The 15,560-nt window shown below is 29.9% G+C and overlaps 5 protein-coding genes across 7 annotated transcripts; 3 read left to right on the forward strand and 2 right to left on the reverse strand.

Moving 5' to 3' along the window:
* Positions 1 to 691: 691 nt before the first annotated feature.
* TBC1D23 (TBC1 domain family member 23) lies at positions 692 to 4,194 on the reverse strand. The gene is made up of 9 exons (XM_034339590.2): positions 3,823 to 4,194; positions 3,130 to 3,350; positions 2,842 to 3,046; positions 2,514 to 2,750; positions 2,070 to 2,445; positions 1,792 to 2,005; positions 1,418 to 1,729; positions 1,214 to 1,346; positions 692 to 1,134 (listed from the first exon to the last, which is right to left on the reverse strand). The coding sequence occupies exons 1-9, from the start codon at positions 3,849 to 3,851 to the stop codon at positions 861 to 863; spliced, it is 2,001 nt and encodes a 666-aa protein (XP_034195481.1). The 5' UTR covers positions 3,852 to 4,194; the 3' UTR covers positions 692 to 860.
* A 231-nt stretch (positions 4,195 to 4,425) lies between these two features.
* On the forward strand, positions 4,426 to 7,302 carry Tom70 (translocase of outer membrane 70). Its single transcript, XM_034339594.2, has 8 exons — positions 4,426 to 4,864; positions 5,084 to 5,257; positions 5,324 to 5,531; positions 5,618 to 5,759; positions 5,850 to 6,201; positions 6,269 to 6,493; positions 6,577 to 6,797; positions 6,884 to 7,302. The coding sequence occupies exons 1-8, from the start codon at positions 4,610 to 4,612 to the stop codon at positions 7,050 to 7,052; spliced, it is 1,746 nt and encodes a 581-aa protein (XP_034195485.1). The 5' UTR covers positions 4,426 to 4,609; the 3' UTR covers positions 7,053 to 7,302.
* Alg7 (Alg7 dolichyl-phosphate N-acetylglucosaminephosphotransferase) lies at positions 7,247 to 12,401 on the reverse strand. Its single transcript, XM_034339604.2, has 7 exons — positions 12,223 to 12,401; positions 12,021 to 12,135; positions 11,497 to 11,942; positions 8,539 to 8,727; positions 8,394 to 8,464; positions 8,165 to 8,328; positions 7,247 to 8,069 (listed from the first exon to the last, which is right to left on the reverse strand). The coding sequence occupies exons 1-7, from the start codon at positions 12,399 to 12,401 to the stop codon at positions 8,004 to 8,006; spliced, it is 1,230 nt and encodes a 409-aa protein (XP_034195495.2). The 3' UTR covers positions 7,247 to 8,003.
* Positions 9,077 to 11,432, forward strand: Mgat3 (beta-1,4-mannosyl-glycoprotein 4-beta-N-acetylglucosaminyltransferase). Of its 2 annotated transcripts, XM_034339602.2 has the most exons (3): positions 9,077 to 9,493; positions 9,750 to 10,091; positions 10,165 to 11,432. In XM_034339602.2, the coding sequence occupies exons 2-3, from the start codon at positions 9,933 to 9,935 to the stop codon at positions 11,290 to 11,292; spliced, it is 1,287 nt and encodes a 428-aa protein (XP_034195493.1). In that variant the 5' UTR covers positions 9,077 to 9,493; positions 9,750 to 9,932; the 3' UTR covers positions 11,293 to 11,432. The 2 variants fall into 2 exon arrangements, with proteins under 2 accessions (XP_034195493.1, XP_034195494.1); XM_034339603.2 differs by having other exon boundaries at positions 9,077 to 10,091.
* Positions 12,402 to 12,490: 89 nt separating the features above from the next.
* On the forward strand, positions 12,491 to 15,484 carry LOC117611598 (E3 ubiquitin-protein ligase RNF14). Of its 2 annotated transcripts, none has more exons than XM_034339596.2 (5): positions 12,491 to 12,630; positions 13,061 to 14,006; positions 14,104 to 14,332; positions 14,448 to 14,620; positions 14,703 to 15,484. In XM_034339596.2, the coding sequence occupies exons 2-5, from the start codon at positions 13,122 to 13,124 to the stop codon at positions 14,952 to 14,954; spliced, it is 1,539 nt and encodes a 512-aa protein (XP_034195487.2). In that variant the 5' UTR covers positions 12,491 to 12,630; positions 13,061 to 13,121; the 3' UTR covers positions 14,955 to 15,484. The 2 variants fall into 2 exon arrangements, with proteins under 2 accessions (XP_034195487.2, XP_034195486.2); XM_034339595.2 differs by having other exon boundaries at positions 12,497 to 12,638; positions 14,703 to 15,417.
* Positions 15,485 to 15,560: the final 76 nt, after the last annotated feature.

Genomic DNA, 15,560 nt, shown 5'->3' on the forward strand with positions numbered 1-15,560 from the left:
AGTGTAATAAGTATGCCTGTAAAAGTGATATTGTTTACTTTTTAATGTATTTTGTACCTTTGTAAATATTTTGTAAACATTTAGTGCAAGATCATACACTATAAAATGCAAATATTATAACCATCTGGTAATATCTCTCAAACTGCATTACATTAGGACCAATTATCAGTTCATTACAACATATACAAATATAATATAATAATATATTAAAATTTGTGATTAAAAGTTTTTAGTGTCCTGTTCAAGAATGAATAATTGATCTTCATAAATATTGATACATTTCTACTGAAAATATTTACATAAAAAGAAAAAATGATATTTTAGTCCATGGCACATTACATTCCGTCATATTCATATTACTGAATAATTTTCAGAGTCCATTACCTCTCCTATTCATTTTTATAGTAAGGCCACCATTTAGCCATATGTAAAATAAAAACAAAATTAGCGATTGTTCACTGTCAATATTACTACAAAAAAGAAATGCAAAAAATGCTTTTTCGTGGAAGTTAAACACCTTTAAAAACATTAAAAGTGCAAAGTGAAATAGAATAAATATAAATATAATTTATGAAAATAATGAATTAACGAAATCACAAAAATCTTAGAATCGAAATACAAATTATGTTGGCCGTATTGTTGCTGCTGATGATACGTGATGAAATTGTACGAATTGCTATTAACTTTTAGACTATGTTCTTTTAGATATGCTAATATTACATATTGCATTTGTGGTACCATTTAGTTAAGGACACTAAAAAAAAATGTCAATCCTGAAATTTATTTGATAAAAATCATCTAAAATAAATTGGACTTTATATCGCATGTACCATCGTACACAATTCTATTAAATTCCACCATTAATTCGACGTTTTTAATTGCTTCAAAATTTGTTGTGTAATCAATTTAGTAGCCTCGCTAGCATTAGGAATAAGAAACTTATCCATATCTGAAATAACTGTGTCATTATACTGTGTGGTACCATATTTAAATGTAATCAAATCTGAATATTTTTTTCTAGATGTTATTTTAACAATACTCGTTAACGGACGTTTAACAATTACGTGCGCTGCACCCTTCCGTTCTTGTATTTCTCGAAGTACTATAAGATGAGTGTCAGTAACTAAAAGTATACTGAAAAATAAATCAAAATATTACACAACAAAGCACATTTCTTCAAATATAATCTTATATTTTATATTCAAATAATTACCTATCACAGAGATCTCCATTAACTTTCACTTCTTCACATTTAAAGGAATGTAACAATTTTGGATCCTTCATCCATTGTTGAATCGATACTACTTCAATCGGTTCCTCACTTTCATTATTCGTCATTGTCATATCTACAATTATGATATGAAATAAATATTTACTTGGAATCATAGACATAGTAAATATAGAAATAAAAACCTACCCAATTCTTGATCATCGTCTATACTAAATACTGGACCTGTTTTTCTTTGTCGTTTACTATACTCTAAATCTTTGCTATTTCTATTCTCCATGTTACTATGGACACTTGCCGATGGATTAACAATATAATCAAATAACTTTCCTTTTACTTTCTTGATCTTCCCAAGAAAATCAGAATTATTATTCTTAACCTTGACAGGGCTTGTTTCGTTTGAATTTGTCTCGGATATATTAGCATTGCACACTAAACAATGTTGCGAATTATGATCAATAAGACTAGAAACAACTTCATCGCCAAAATATTCGTGTATAGCTAAAACAATGAAGATATCATTTTTTACTAGTCATCTAATTTTAAATAGAATTTTTCCTTACCTTGATATCCCGATGTAACCATACTAACATACTGCGTATGCTTTTGTAAAAAGGACGCAACTACCATATGCGTATAACGATCTTCCTCTTGTCTACCGCTTCCTAAGAAACAAAGATGTTCTCCGCCGGCTTGTGATCCAACAGCAAGTGCTTGTCGTTGAGCCTGCAACAATCCTTGCACTGCCGTGGCAAAAGCAGCGGGTTCTTGGAGCATCTAAAATAGCATTCCAAAAGATTAATACGTAAATACTAATAGAGAAAAACAAACGGAAACGTACCAAATTGCAATCTAAATGAAACGCGGTTGGCAGATGTCCTGCATTATATTGCTCTGCAGGCCTACAATCCACTAAAAAAAATCTAACAGACTCAACCGAGGTATTAGGTACGGACGGACTTTCGATAGAATTTTCAACTAATTCTTGGGCAGATACTGGTAAGCAAAGTGCATGCGATATATACTTCTCATCGAAACTTTCACCGAACATAACAGGATATAAATCGTGTTTGAAAGACGACGGTGTCTTCATTGCATAATACTGTGCTAACGAACAAAAATCTGTTACATCTTCTGCTTCCAAAGCGCAAGGTAAAGCAGCAATTGCATCAATTATACTTTGCTTGTCATTATCTTTCATACTTAAAATTTGCTCCCTAAAAAAACGATATTAATTAAATAGGAATAGTATATGTATAGAAAAAATTGATTTCATAATTCTTACCTGGCATTTATTACCATAATGAGTGAAAGAAACAACATAAAAAATGGATCAGCTTGCATAAAGTATAGATCCCACATTGTACAAACAGCTGGCAATGAACACACACCAGCAAATAAAGTAGTCACCCATCCTTTTGTATACTGATCAGGAGATACTCTTTTTGTATCCAAAAAAGAACATAATTCTGGTTCATGATAAAGTAGTAACAATCTTAATACAGAACTATATGTTTCACCTCTAAATACATATAATACAATATTATTATTATTCATAAAAAAAATAATCATACTTAAAATTATAATCCTACTTCAATTATAAAATATCACACCTAGGAATATAAATGTCTATTATAGCTTCAAACAAATTATATGTTGGACTACGTGGAAGTTTTAAAGCTATCAATGGACCCAATAATTCTATCCATCCATTTCCTCTTTCATATTGCTTCCTTTTACTTTTACAGTAAAATGTTAAAATAGACTCTAAATCAGAAACAACAGAAACTTTGTCTTCATCATCATTTCCTAGCTTAGCTGTAACAAACAATTATACTCTTAATTACATGAATGAATAATTTCTCTTAATATACATACAAAACTTAAGAAGTATAATTTACCAACTAATTGCTGACAATCATCACGAATAATATTTTGTTCAGGTAAATCAAAAACTTCATTGAAGTGATTTAATTGATTACCCCGATCAATAACATCTAAGCAAGCCTGCCATACGTCTGGCCTTAAATTTGTAGGAACTGCTTGTCCTTTGCAAATTGCATATATGTCAGATGCTGATGGTGCTTCGGTATCAAGAAGAGCTGCTTCCAGCTCCAATACCCTAATTTAATTATTTAATTTTAATTTATTCACTACAGTAGAAATTATTACAAATTATTTTTTTATAAGCTTTCTCAAAAAGTTTTACACATTATTTTTGATTACCTTAATATAATTTATACATGACAATTATTTAATGCACGATACCTCTATGAAATACTTAACAAACATCTGTAAACATACTAATAAGCTTAAATAGAATATCAATTAGCTTCTAAAGTACCCATGATACAGTTTTGTTAAATAGAAAAGATTAAATATATATGTAGAAAGTACATAAATTTTCTTATTTTTAGTATCCTATATTTTCTAGTATTTGAGGTAAATGATAATTAAATAGTATTACAATGGATAAATGGGAAAATATACTTAAAATAGTGAACACTTATAAAATAAGAAATGAAATTTCAATTTTGATGAAGAAATATCTTCGGCTCGTTTCAAACAGTGTTGAAATTCGAAAAGCAGCTCACCAGGTGTTTTCATCTTCTTGTAGTGCCATTTTGGTAAACGTCACACTCCTTTTAAGACGTGTGAAATCGCAAATTTTCTATATATTACACTTTTCTACAGCGCAGTAAATACTCCCAATCACTTAGCATTATTTGCTGAGTTTCATAACTTTCATAACATTTCTTACAATTTACGTTCTCTTTAAAATTCAATGAACTATAGATATTGACACGGACAGAATTGCGCTTCTGTTGACAGACCGTTGCCATCTTTTAGATAAAATTTTGTGCACGCATCAAGACAGGGCGCGAATATCAAACAATGAAGTAACATTCTATTATTAACAAACAAAACAGAATATTTATAATAGAATTACATGCTCAAAGTAGAATGAAATTGTAAAATAAACATTAATAATCTTCACATTTTTTAAGAAGGATCAACAATTATTTTAAAATATAATCTAAAAATAAAATTACAAAACCCTGTTAGAATCTTAAAATTAAAATAACAACTGCTCATCGGTATTTTTAATTGCAATTCCTACCACTAAAAGCGCTGCGATTAATATAGCAGGAGGTGACAAGAAAATGGTAATGGAGGCTCTAGGAAAAATGTATATACTTAGCTCATGGTGATGATAAGATTAAGCGCTAAGTTCGGACGGTGGTGGAAATGCGTACTAAATAACTTGCTTCTGACTTTACACTAGTTTTCACTGCCCGTTTTCCTACCATTGAGATTTAAAGAAGAACGTAAAATCAAGGTAGCCTGTAACATTTCGAAACAGTAAAGAATTAGTGAAAAATGACGGGTGCAAGTGGCGCGAGTAGCGTGACCAGTAGCCCGCTACCAAAATGGCAACTCGCTTTGGCTGTTGCAGCGCCGGTTGCTTTAGGGCTCGGATATATGTATTATAAAAACAATACTAACAATAAGCCATCCTCAAAATCAAATCGTGGTAAATCAAAGGGTAGCTCAAAGGAAAATGGCACACCAGCCACTGACAAACAAATTTCAATTGACATCGATTACCCACCAAAAAGTACATCTGAACCTGAGGTTAGAAATATTATGATTATATTATGATGAAAACGTTAGTAGTACCTTACTTATAATGCAACTTTCAGGTATTTTCAAGTTATATATTCTATAATTTATCTTTAGTTCTTATTGTTAAGTTATTACATGGGATTACAATCTTAAGCAATTCTAAAGTACTATTTGTATTTTATTATAACATTAAATTTTTATATACCAAATGAGGATATATGATCGTAGACTCTATTGGAGAAAGCTCAAAAATACAAAAATGAAGGAAACGAACAGTTTAAAAAGGGAAAGTACGATGAAGCAATAATACAATACAATCTTGCAATTGAAATATGTCCTAAGGAAAATACAGAAGTTCTTGCTACTTTTTATCAAAATAGAGCTGCTGCTTATGAACAATTGGTAACACTTTTTGTAACTTTGTGTTTGATATGTTTTACAATTACATCATGTAATGATATATTACAGAAAAAGTATAGTGCTGTCAAAGCAGATTGTACAAAAGCCTTAGAATTAAAACCAAAGTATGCAAAAGCATTATTACGTAGGGCAAGGGCAATGGAACACTGTAATGATTTAGAGTCAGCTTTGGAAGATGTTACTGCTGCATGTATTTTGGAAAATTTTTCTAATCAAACAACAATTTTAATGGCAGATAGAGTTTTAAAGCAATTAGGTAAAAATGTGTACTTTAAAATCCCTGCATTAATAAAACTAAATGTATGTAATGTAACTTGAAATACAAGTTTCAAACTTTTTTAGGTAGACAACATGCAATGGAACATTTGGCAAACAAGAAATTAATAATGCCTAGCAAATATTTTATTAAAACATATATTAGTACTTTCCCTAAAGATCCTGTTTTTGTAAGGCTTCAAAATGCCAATGATGGTAATATTTCTCAGTAAGTATTTCAAAATGTTTCAAATTGTTATCAATTCGTACATGTATTGTGAAAGAGATTTTATATAATTAAAATTTATGTAATCTTCAGGGGTCTTCTAAAAGTTTTAGAATCTGTGAAAGAACAAAATTATGATGATGTAATACCCTTATGCAATGAAGAACTTGATAGTTCTGAACCAAATACACTGTTACACAGAATGGAAGTATTACTCACAAGAGCCACATTTTACCTTTTATTAGGACAGCATGATGCTGCAATTGAAGATCTTGGAACTATTATAGATAACGATTCTGTTTCAAATGGTGTGAAAGTAAATGCTTTGATAAAAAGGGCTACTTTATTTATGCAACTGGAAAATGCAGAAAAAAGTTTTTGTGATTTTAAAATGGCTGCTGAGCTTGATCCCGAGTGTGGTGACATTTATCATCATAGAGGACAGGTACTGATAGAGATCATTTTAAGATTAATGAAATGAGAAAATAAAACCATACAAATTATAATTCCAGGTAAACTTACTTATGGAAAACATAGATGAAGCCAGGGAAGATTTTAGAAAAGCTGTTGAACTTAATCCCAACTTTGGAGTAGCATTTGTACAGAAGTGCTATGCAGATTATCGTTATGGTATAGTAAAAAGGGATATGGAAGTAATAAGAGAAGCTATGAAAGGTTTTGAACAAGCAGTTGAGAAATTTCCAGACTGTCCCGAATGTTATACCTTGTATGCCCAGGTATAAATAAACGTTTAAGTAATATTTTACTGAAATTTATATCAGATTAAATATCTAATTCGGTGTGTCGTACAATAATATAGATGTTGTCGGAAACACAAGATTATCAGAAAGCAGATAGGTACTTTGCTAAAGCAATTGAAAAAGACCCAACTAATGCAACAGTCCATGTGCACAGAGGTTTATTACAGTTACAATGGAATGCTGATGTTGATAAAGCTGTTGAATATATCAATAAAGCATTGTTATTAGATGACAAATGTGAATATGGATATGAAACATTAGGAACAATTGAAGTTCAAAGGTAAATCAATATTATTTTTCTTTAATTTTTGAAAAAATATTGACTCTTTATATCGTTCTAAAATATAAATTTTACTTTTTCAACAGAGGAAATTTAACAGAAGCAATAAAATTATTTGACAAGGCCTTAGCATTAGGTCGCACAGCCATGGAGCTTACACATATTTTCAGTCTGAGAGATGCTGCAAAAACGCAACTTACAATAAAAGATAAACTAGGTTCCAGTATAATGTTTAATTTCCAAAATGTTTCATAAGCTTTTTTTTGTATAAAACAACACTGATCGGGATCGAAATTTAAAATAAATAATACACATGGTTACCAGAATTAAAGAATGAAGTTTCGTGTCTATGGTATGATCCGTAAATATAGTTTTATACGCGAGTTCAGTAAAATTTTCGCAGTAATACATCGATTCTTTTTACAAATACCATACACTTGTATTTGCTGTTGTTTCTGTAGAAATTTAAAGTAAAACATTAAAAATCCATCATAGTTACTTTTTAACTACATTATTTTTTAGTAGTTTTTCAACTGTAAGTTCCTACGAACTCTATTTTTGAAAATTGCATTTATAAAACATCTATTTTAGCGTTTTCGTTAGATATAAGACTACAAAGACATGATGCCTACTATCACTTCAATTGTTGATTATTTAAACTTTTATAAAATTTTCGTTTACAAGATCTGTTATTCACTTGTATTTTGTGAAATATCATATTAAATATTCTTAGAACATATAAGCGTACATACTAAAGGTTTTACGCTTATACAATACTTAAAATATTGTATACACATATATGTTACTTATTGAAACAAAATTGTTAAAAAACAAAAAATAAATGAATAATTAATTTGTAATAGTTTACTAAAAATTGTAGTTACGAATCTAAAATTGTATTTTACATTATTTTGTACATATATCTTTTAATCAAATCATGTAAAATTTGAGATATAAAATTATAATATGGCTTACAAACTAGAAAGGAACATATTCATTTCCTGGGAATAGTACAATAAAACAGTACCTACATTGTTCAGAATGTTCAGTGGCTGTATAATGACACTACGAATATAAAATACGAAAACACGTGCGTATTTGAAAATTGTTGTACAGAAAAATTTGATAGATAATATATTATTTCATTATGAAACAATACAGTAATTTCGTATTTCATACGACCATTTCTTTCAAATACATACCTCATCAAACATCGTAGAAAATTGAAGCAAGAGGGTATCTTATAACGAATGCTAATAAACTGCTAACAACCTAGAATATCAATAATTGTTCAATGCATCAGCGTATTCCATATAAACGATATATTGATTTATTGCTTCAAGGCAAAAGTCTTAAAGGAAACTTACTTGAATTAGCAGTAAAGTTAGAGTTAGTGTAGGTTCTCTCATTGGTCCAATTTTAATTAGAACAAAATTAATCAATGTAAAATTATTGCAAGTAATGATACCTTTATCATCTTCTTCCCATTTTATTATATTTAACTTCCCAAATATCCATAATATGAATGAACCTAAAAATAGACCCATGTGATCTTGGATCAAGTTATTTTAATGTTAGTAAATTAATTTTCCATACCAATGACTCCAATATCTTTTTTATTAAATACTGTATTGCTTATTGTTAGCTTATCTGTTTCTTTATTATATCTGTAAATAAAAATATATACATACAGATTAGTAAATATTAAAATAAACTGAAAACAGTTTATTGGAGCACTTACTTTGGTAGTCTATGTCTAGGGCATGGTATAAAATGAAATAATTGAGGTACACTATAAAGAAAATTAAGTATTTGTGGAATGAAGAATAACAACGTTGTTTTACTGAAATGACCAATAATTCCAACAACGGCAAATGTCATTCCAGATAAATAACAAAAAGTATCACCTACAAATACTTGAGCTGGATACCTTAAACAAAATACAAATTTATTTCTATAAAAAATTGAAGACGTTTTTTCTACAATTAAAAATTAAAAGTGAATAAAAACTAATTAATAATATTGTAAGAGTACAAATCTACATAGTTTACTTCCATTTATTATTTATCAAAATTACAGATGATAAGTTCGTAGATGTATACCGCAGTTCACCAGAGTCCATAACTGCGACGCGCAGGTTGGAAGATGGTGGGGGAACGCAGCGAGCTCTCTGCTAATCGCTTTCCACTTCGTTTGGAAGTATCGCCAATCAGGACGAAGATGCGTACTGGAGAAGCGCAAAGAACGAAAACTGGTCTTTTCGCAGTTATGGACTCTGGTGAATTGCGGTATACAGACGCGTGCGCCTTGAGAGGAGTTACAACCGCGCTTGCTAACGAATTACAGTAAAAGACCCATAGAAAAGCATTTGGGCGTGGTTTTTGAACTTGTTCCATTGCTCTTAAAAGATAGCATAAGAAACTGGGTAGGGTTTAACAGAACAACGAAATATGTTTAAATAATGAATTGAATTTGTTACGAAGAAGTGGAAATATGTGGCGTTATGCAGCAAACAATCCTAGAATTAACAGAATACCAAAAGTTAACTAAAAAACACAGTTTTGTTTGCTTAAAAAAATTGTTAACCAGTAATCGAGGTCATTTAAAATTAAATGGCACCTCAGGGCGCGGTGACGTCACGGTTTAAACGTCACGACGCAAAGGCATTCGCATCATCGTTAGCGTCAAACTATATTGTGAGTTTGTATACAAATTACGTATACTTTATATCTGAAATATCACTGATTGTGAGAATTATTTATTGATTAATATTCAATATTTGTGAAAACTATGATTTTTCACGTAAAATCTTGTGCAACGAAAATTTTTACACATAGATGAATATTTTTATATTCCTTTGATATTTCGAACATGTTACAATAATTTATCATGCTTGGTGATTGCAACTAATTATTTAATACATAAGTAAAAAACAAAGTATGTGAATTTCAGTTAATTTTGCTGTATGATGTATCATCAGCAATATAAAAGTTCAATCCATAGGCAAATATCATATAAGTCAATTATATGTACGTTTTTGAATGGTGCTATGCTGTGCCAGAAACGTTATGACTAAAATGAAATTTTTATGAAATATAAAATGAATAACTAAAAATTAAAGCAAGATATAGTGCCATGCAGCCCCGCCTAGATGGGAAACTAGCCTTACTTTATACATTATTAGTCTTGCAAGTTCTTATTGTTATGATTTATGTTGCTACAACTCCACCTTCTGAACTAACTGTATCAACAACTCATACTTCTGTTACATTTGTGAAATTTGAAGAACCACAGGTATGTAATGTATTATATATCGCTTAAACAATTATTATTTCTAATTCCATTAACAATACTTATTGTTTTACAGAAACCTCAAATTCAACAAACTAATTATAAAAAAATTCCCATCTACCAGACAATCAATGGAGAGGTAATACTGAAAGATATCAAGACTTTTGCACTATTTGAAGAATATAATCATACCATATGTTGGAAATATGGAGTGGATGATCAGAAAATGAAAAATAGTGAAAATCTTCAAAAATGTATTTGCACTCATGGATGGCATGGTTCGGATTGTGGCCAACCAGAAGTTGTTTGGAGAGCAATTATGGCATCAAAGCAAAATATTAAATTGAAACATCGTAAAATAGCTAGACGTATTATTCATGCATTTTTTCTGCATGAATATAATTCAGCAATTGCAGAAGTGATAGTAGAGGAACTATACAACGTAGTAGATCTTTTTGTAATCTGTGATTTCAGTAATGCAGAAGACAATTTTCATCATAAATTACTTAAGGGTTTATTGCAACATAAGCAGAAAAAAATTTTATATATTAATGTAGCAACCAAGATACACAAACCATCAAGAGTAGTGTCTAAATATATTTGGGAGAAAATGAGAAGTGTAGTAAGAAATCTAAGAGACGACGATATTTATGTAACAACTGAATCAGAACAAATATTAAACTCCAGGGCATTAATGTTCCTCAAGGTATATAATGGATGGCCACAACCTATTGGCTTTAGATTAAGATGGTCTGTTTATGGATTCTTCTGGCAGCATCCACTTAAAACAACAATAACAGTTGGTGCCTGTACAATTGGTTTAATGCATGAAGCTTATCAATCAAATTCTATCATGTTGGAGCAACTAGAAGGAGACTTCAGTGAAAGAGATACCCTAGGCCTAGTAATAGGAGATTTAAATCATTATGGAGGATGGTACTGTTATCTATGTCAAGCACCTTCAAACATTATAACTAGTCTACAAGATAAAATCAAATCCAAAGAAATTGAAATAGATAAAACTATTGATGTACCATTCATTGAGGACCTAATAGGAAGTGGACTATGGTTAGATGGAAAAACTAATCTCCTAAGAGTCTCTAAATCTCGGGACCTCTATTTTGCGCCTGAAACAATATTTAATAATACATGGAAGTATGACTGGCTAGTAGAAAATTTTTATGCTAAATTAGATTATTATTAACATACTGGTTACACCTGACTGTGATATTAACTCATATTCAATACTCAATGTAAACTATATAATATTGTACTGAATTTATATACCAAAATAATATGTTGAATGAACATATGTATAAATGTTAAATGATTTATATACACATAACTTATAAAAAAACTAATTATTACTGTTTTTCTTATTTGAATTGGAAAAAAAACCATCACTTACCAATTAAATTTCAGTAAGCCCAATGAAGTGGCTATGTATGGAAACATAAAATATAATGAAAACTGATGTGCTTTCCAAAGATTTCCTGATAATTCTATTATATTAAAAACAAGAATGCTTAATGCAATTACTAGGCTTTGGCCAACTTCTAAACCATTTATACCGGCTAATATATTTATAGCATTTGTGCAAAACACTGCTAGCATCCCCATGTATAAGTAATAAAATATCCAAAGATCCACAGAGAAACCAAACCATGATCTTAAAGGTTTAGGTACAATAATTAAGGTAGAGTTGAAATTAATATAATACACCATTAAAAGTGGTAAGGAAGCAATAGTTGGTAGCAGTAATTTGTGCCGCCAACGAAGATCCAAAACATCATCAGCAAAACCCAAAAGTAACATACAACAAATTGAGAGTAGGGCAGCCAAAAATTCCATAAACTGTAATTAAGATTTTATCCATATAATACTGATGATATATCTATATATGATATGCCGGATAAAATATTAGTAGCATACCTCGCTATGAGGGAAGTTTGTGTCATTAAATATATAATTTGTAAATGGTATAGGAATAAACAAAAAGAGCGTTATAAGAAACAGACATCCGGTAACAACACCTAATGCTTCTGGCCTATAAAAGAATAAATACATGAATTACCTGCTTTTAACATACTTAAAACAGAAGATGAAGTAATGATGTAGTTTCAAATACACTTACACTTTTTCACCACTATTTTTATTCAAATCAATCCCATATAGGTTAGCTTTAATAAACATATCTTTTATTTTTGGAATTAAACGTACAGTTAAAAAGTACACACTAACCGACATCAGAAAATTAATTAAAATTGGAAAAATAAATTTCCATGTGTCGTTATCGTATTTCATTTTGAACATTTTGACAAGTACAATACAACAGTATAAAACAAGCCATATGTATACTGATGTATACAAACGAATATTTGACGTGGCCGAAGACAGATGTTATCAATTATGTGCCGTCCTTTAACGTAGATAATACAAGTTCAATGATATCTCTTTCAAAAAATTGTATGGAATAATTATTTCTTAATTTATACATTAGTTTTCTCATGTTTGAGCTCGTCAGACGCGTTCTATACTCGCGGTAAGCAGGTATGAAAAAAATCTAATTATATACTTTAATTTTAATTTGTAAGCTTTTTATATGAAACAGAAGTTTAATAATATAATATACTTTTATTTGTATTATTCAGTTTCCAATTGTAACATTTACATTTGTATAATTTTATGTTCAAATTATTTCCGATTTTTGTGTGCTCAGTAATTTGCATAAAACATAAAATTTTGATAGTTATAAAGGAATTGGTTGTAAAGTTGATGTACAATGTTAATTATATTCTTCAGTTTTATCTATTAATAAAAAAACAATAGAATTTAACAGAGGTTTAGAATCACTTAACCTATAACTGTCAAATGCAAAGCATACTTTGTTCAACAAATTCCTATTTCTTATCACATTGTCAAAATTTGTATGTATACTATACATATGCATTAAATTTTTTTTTTTTTTTCAGTATTAATCTCACAGAACCTAAACAGCAATCTTTTTTATGATTGGATTTTAAATTTACATAAATGGATGCTGAAAAACAGAAAGATGAAGTAATTGCACTGGAAAGTATTTATAATACAGAAGAATTTTCATATCATGAGGAAAATGGTAGTTACCAATGTACCTTTATGATATTCATAAATCTTCCTCCAAACTATTATGCAACTTACAAGGATTTTAGACGTTTGGATGAACCTGAACAAACAGTTAAGATATCTCATTTACCACCTCTAACACTCCGTGTTGTTTTACCAGAAAATTATCCTTCCAAGTTACCACCTAAATTTACTTTATATTCACCTTGGTTACATGTATCATTGTTGAGTAAATTATGCAAAAAATTGGATGAATTATGGGCAGAAAACAAAGGACAAGAAATTTTATTTACATGGGTGGCATTTTTACAAGATGAGACCTTGGAATTTTTGCATATACAAGAAAATCTTAATATGAATTATATATACACTTATTACAAAGAAACTTTAGAAAAAGCCCAAAACAACCAGAAAAACAGAATAATAGATAATAGTGGCAAGGAACATACTGAAGATGTAAGGAACAAGATGAAAGTGGGAACTAACAGTAAATATTTAAGTAAAAAGAAGTTGATACAAAAACGCTATGATAAAAGAGCTATTTTAGACTGTCCTGTTGGAAGAAATCCCATTCAGATATTAATTGATTACAGTGAAAAGAGAAATCAAATTGAATTTAAGAAAAATTTCTATACTTGTAAAATCTGTTTTGTAGACAAATTAGGAGAGCATTGTACACAGTTCTTGCCTTGTTCTCATGTATTTTGTAAAGATTGCATAACTAATTACCTAGAAATAAGAATCAAAGATGGAAATGTGCAAAATATTTATTGCCCTGAAGATGAGTGTACTGCTGAAGCAACTCCTGCACAGGTGCACTTTTATTTTCCTAAACCAAATAGAAATGTTTTGTTTTGTTTTATTTTTTTTTGTATCTATTATACATTTAAAATTTTATAAAAATTTTCAGATAAAGGATCTAGTAAGTTCAGAGTTATTTGCAAAATATGATTCTATATTATTAAGTGCTACATTAGCTACTATGACAGATATAATATATTGTCCACGACGTAACTGTCAATATCCAGTTAGTTGTGAGCCAAATGAACAAATGGCAAATTGTCCAATTTGTCAGTATGCATTTTGTGTTTTTTGCAAAATGGTATATCATGGTATAGAGCCATGCAAACTTTATTCAGGTACAACATTATAAATTATTATGGCCATAATTGACTTAATAATTATATCGTAGAATTTTTTAATTAGTGAAACATACAGCATATATGATAATTGTGTTACATCCATTATTTGTAGCTGGAACACATCAGTTAGTAACAGAATATCAAGAAGCCCCTGATGATAAGAAACTTCAGATGGAACAACGTTATGGTAAAAAACAACTTTTAACTTTAGTAGAAAATACCATGTCTGAAAATTGGATCAAAACTAATAGCCAAAAATGTCCTAAATGCAAAGCTGCTATTGAGGTACTAAAAGTATATTTATATACTTGCTTACGAACTGTCAATATTAATTATTCAATTCGGTCGTAACATAATTATTTTTTAGAAACTGGATGGCTGCAACAAAATGAAATGTTGGCGATGTAATACACCTTTTTGCTGGCTATGTAATACTATATTAAATCATGATAGACCGTACGAACATTTCGAAGATACAAATTCTAAATGCTATAACATGTTATACCATGGAATGCCAATAGAAGATGATGATGAAGATGAGGATGATACCGTTTTTTTCGACTTGCTACAATACTTAGACGAGCACGAGTCAGAAGAGGAATTATTTTATGAATTCTAATATAAAATTTAAATAAACGCAATATAAATACGTTCAAAAATATAGTATCCATTATTACTTTTTATGTGAACGTATTTTTTTTATATGGATCATATAAACAAAACGTGTGCTTCTATTTATCATTTTGCATCATTTTTAAAATTTGTAATGTCCCACGTACTCATTCGTACTGTTCTTTGTATAAAGAAACGCACAAATAAATGTATATTTTCGCTGGTTTATTATAGAAATATAAGTTAGAAATAGGGCTAGACCTACATATACCGCAGTTCACCTGAGTCCATAACTGCGACACGCAGGTTGTAAGATGGTGGGGGAACGCAGCGAGCTCTCTGCTAATCAGCCAATCAGGGCGAAGATGCGCACTGGAGAAGCGCGAAGAATGAAAACTGGTCTTTTCGCAGTTATGGACTCTGGTGAACTGCGGTATAGTATTAACTATCATTTATACGGTTAATTATGCAGGAAATTCTAATCGTACAATGGTTCTACTTTATGTTGTACAAAAAAGAATTTATTTTTCCATGAAAAATAAATTAAAAATACTCGATAGAAAACTAATAAAATAATTATTCAATGCAGAGGTTTAAGTTAAAGAATGCATCG

The sequence above is a fragment of the Osmia lignaria genome, chromosome 10, assembly GCF_051020975.1.
Source record: "Osmia lignaria lignaria isolate PbOS001 chromosome 10, iyOsmLign1, whole genome shotgun sequence".
Classification (NCBI taxonomy): domain Eukaryota; kingdom Metazoa; phylum Arthropoda; class Insecta; order Hymenoptera; family Megachilidae; genus Osmia; species Osmia lignaria.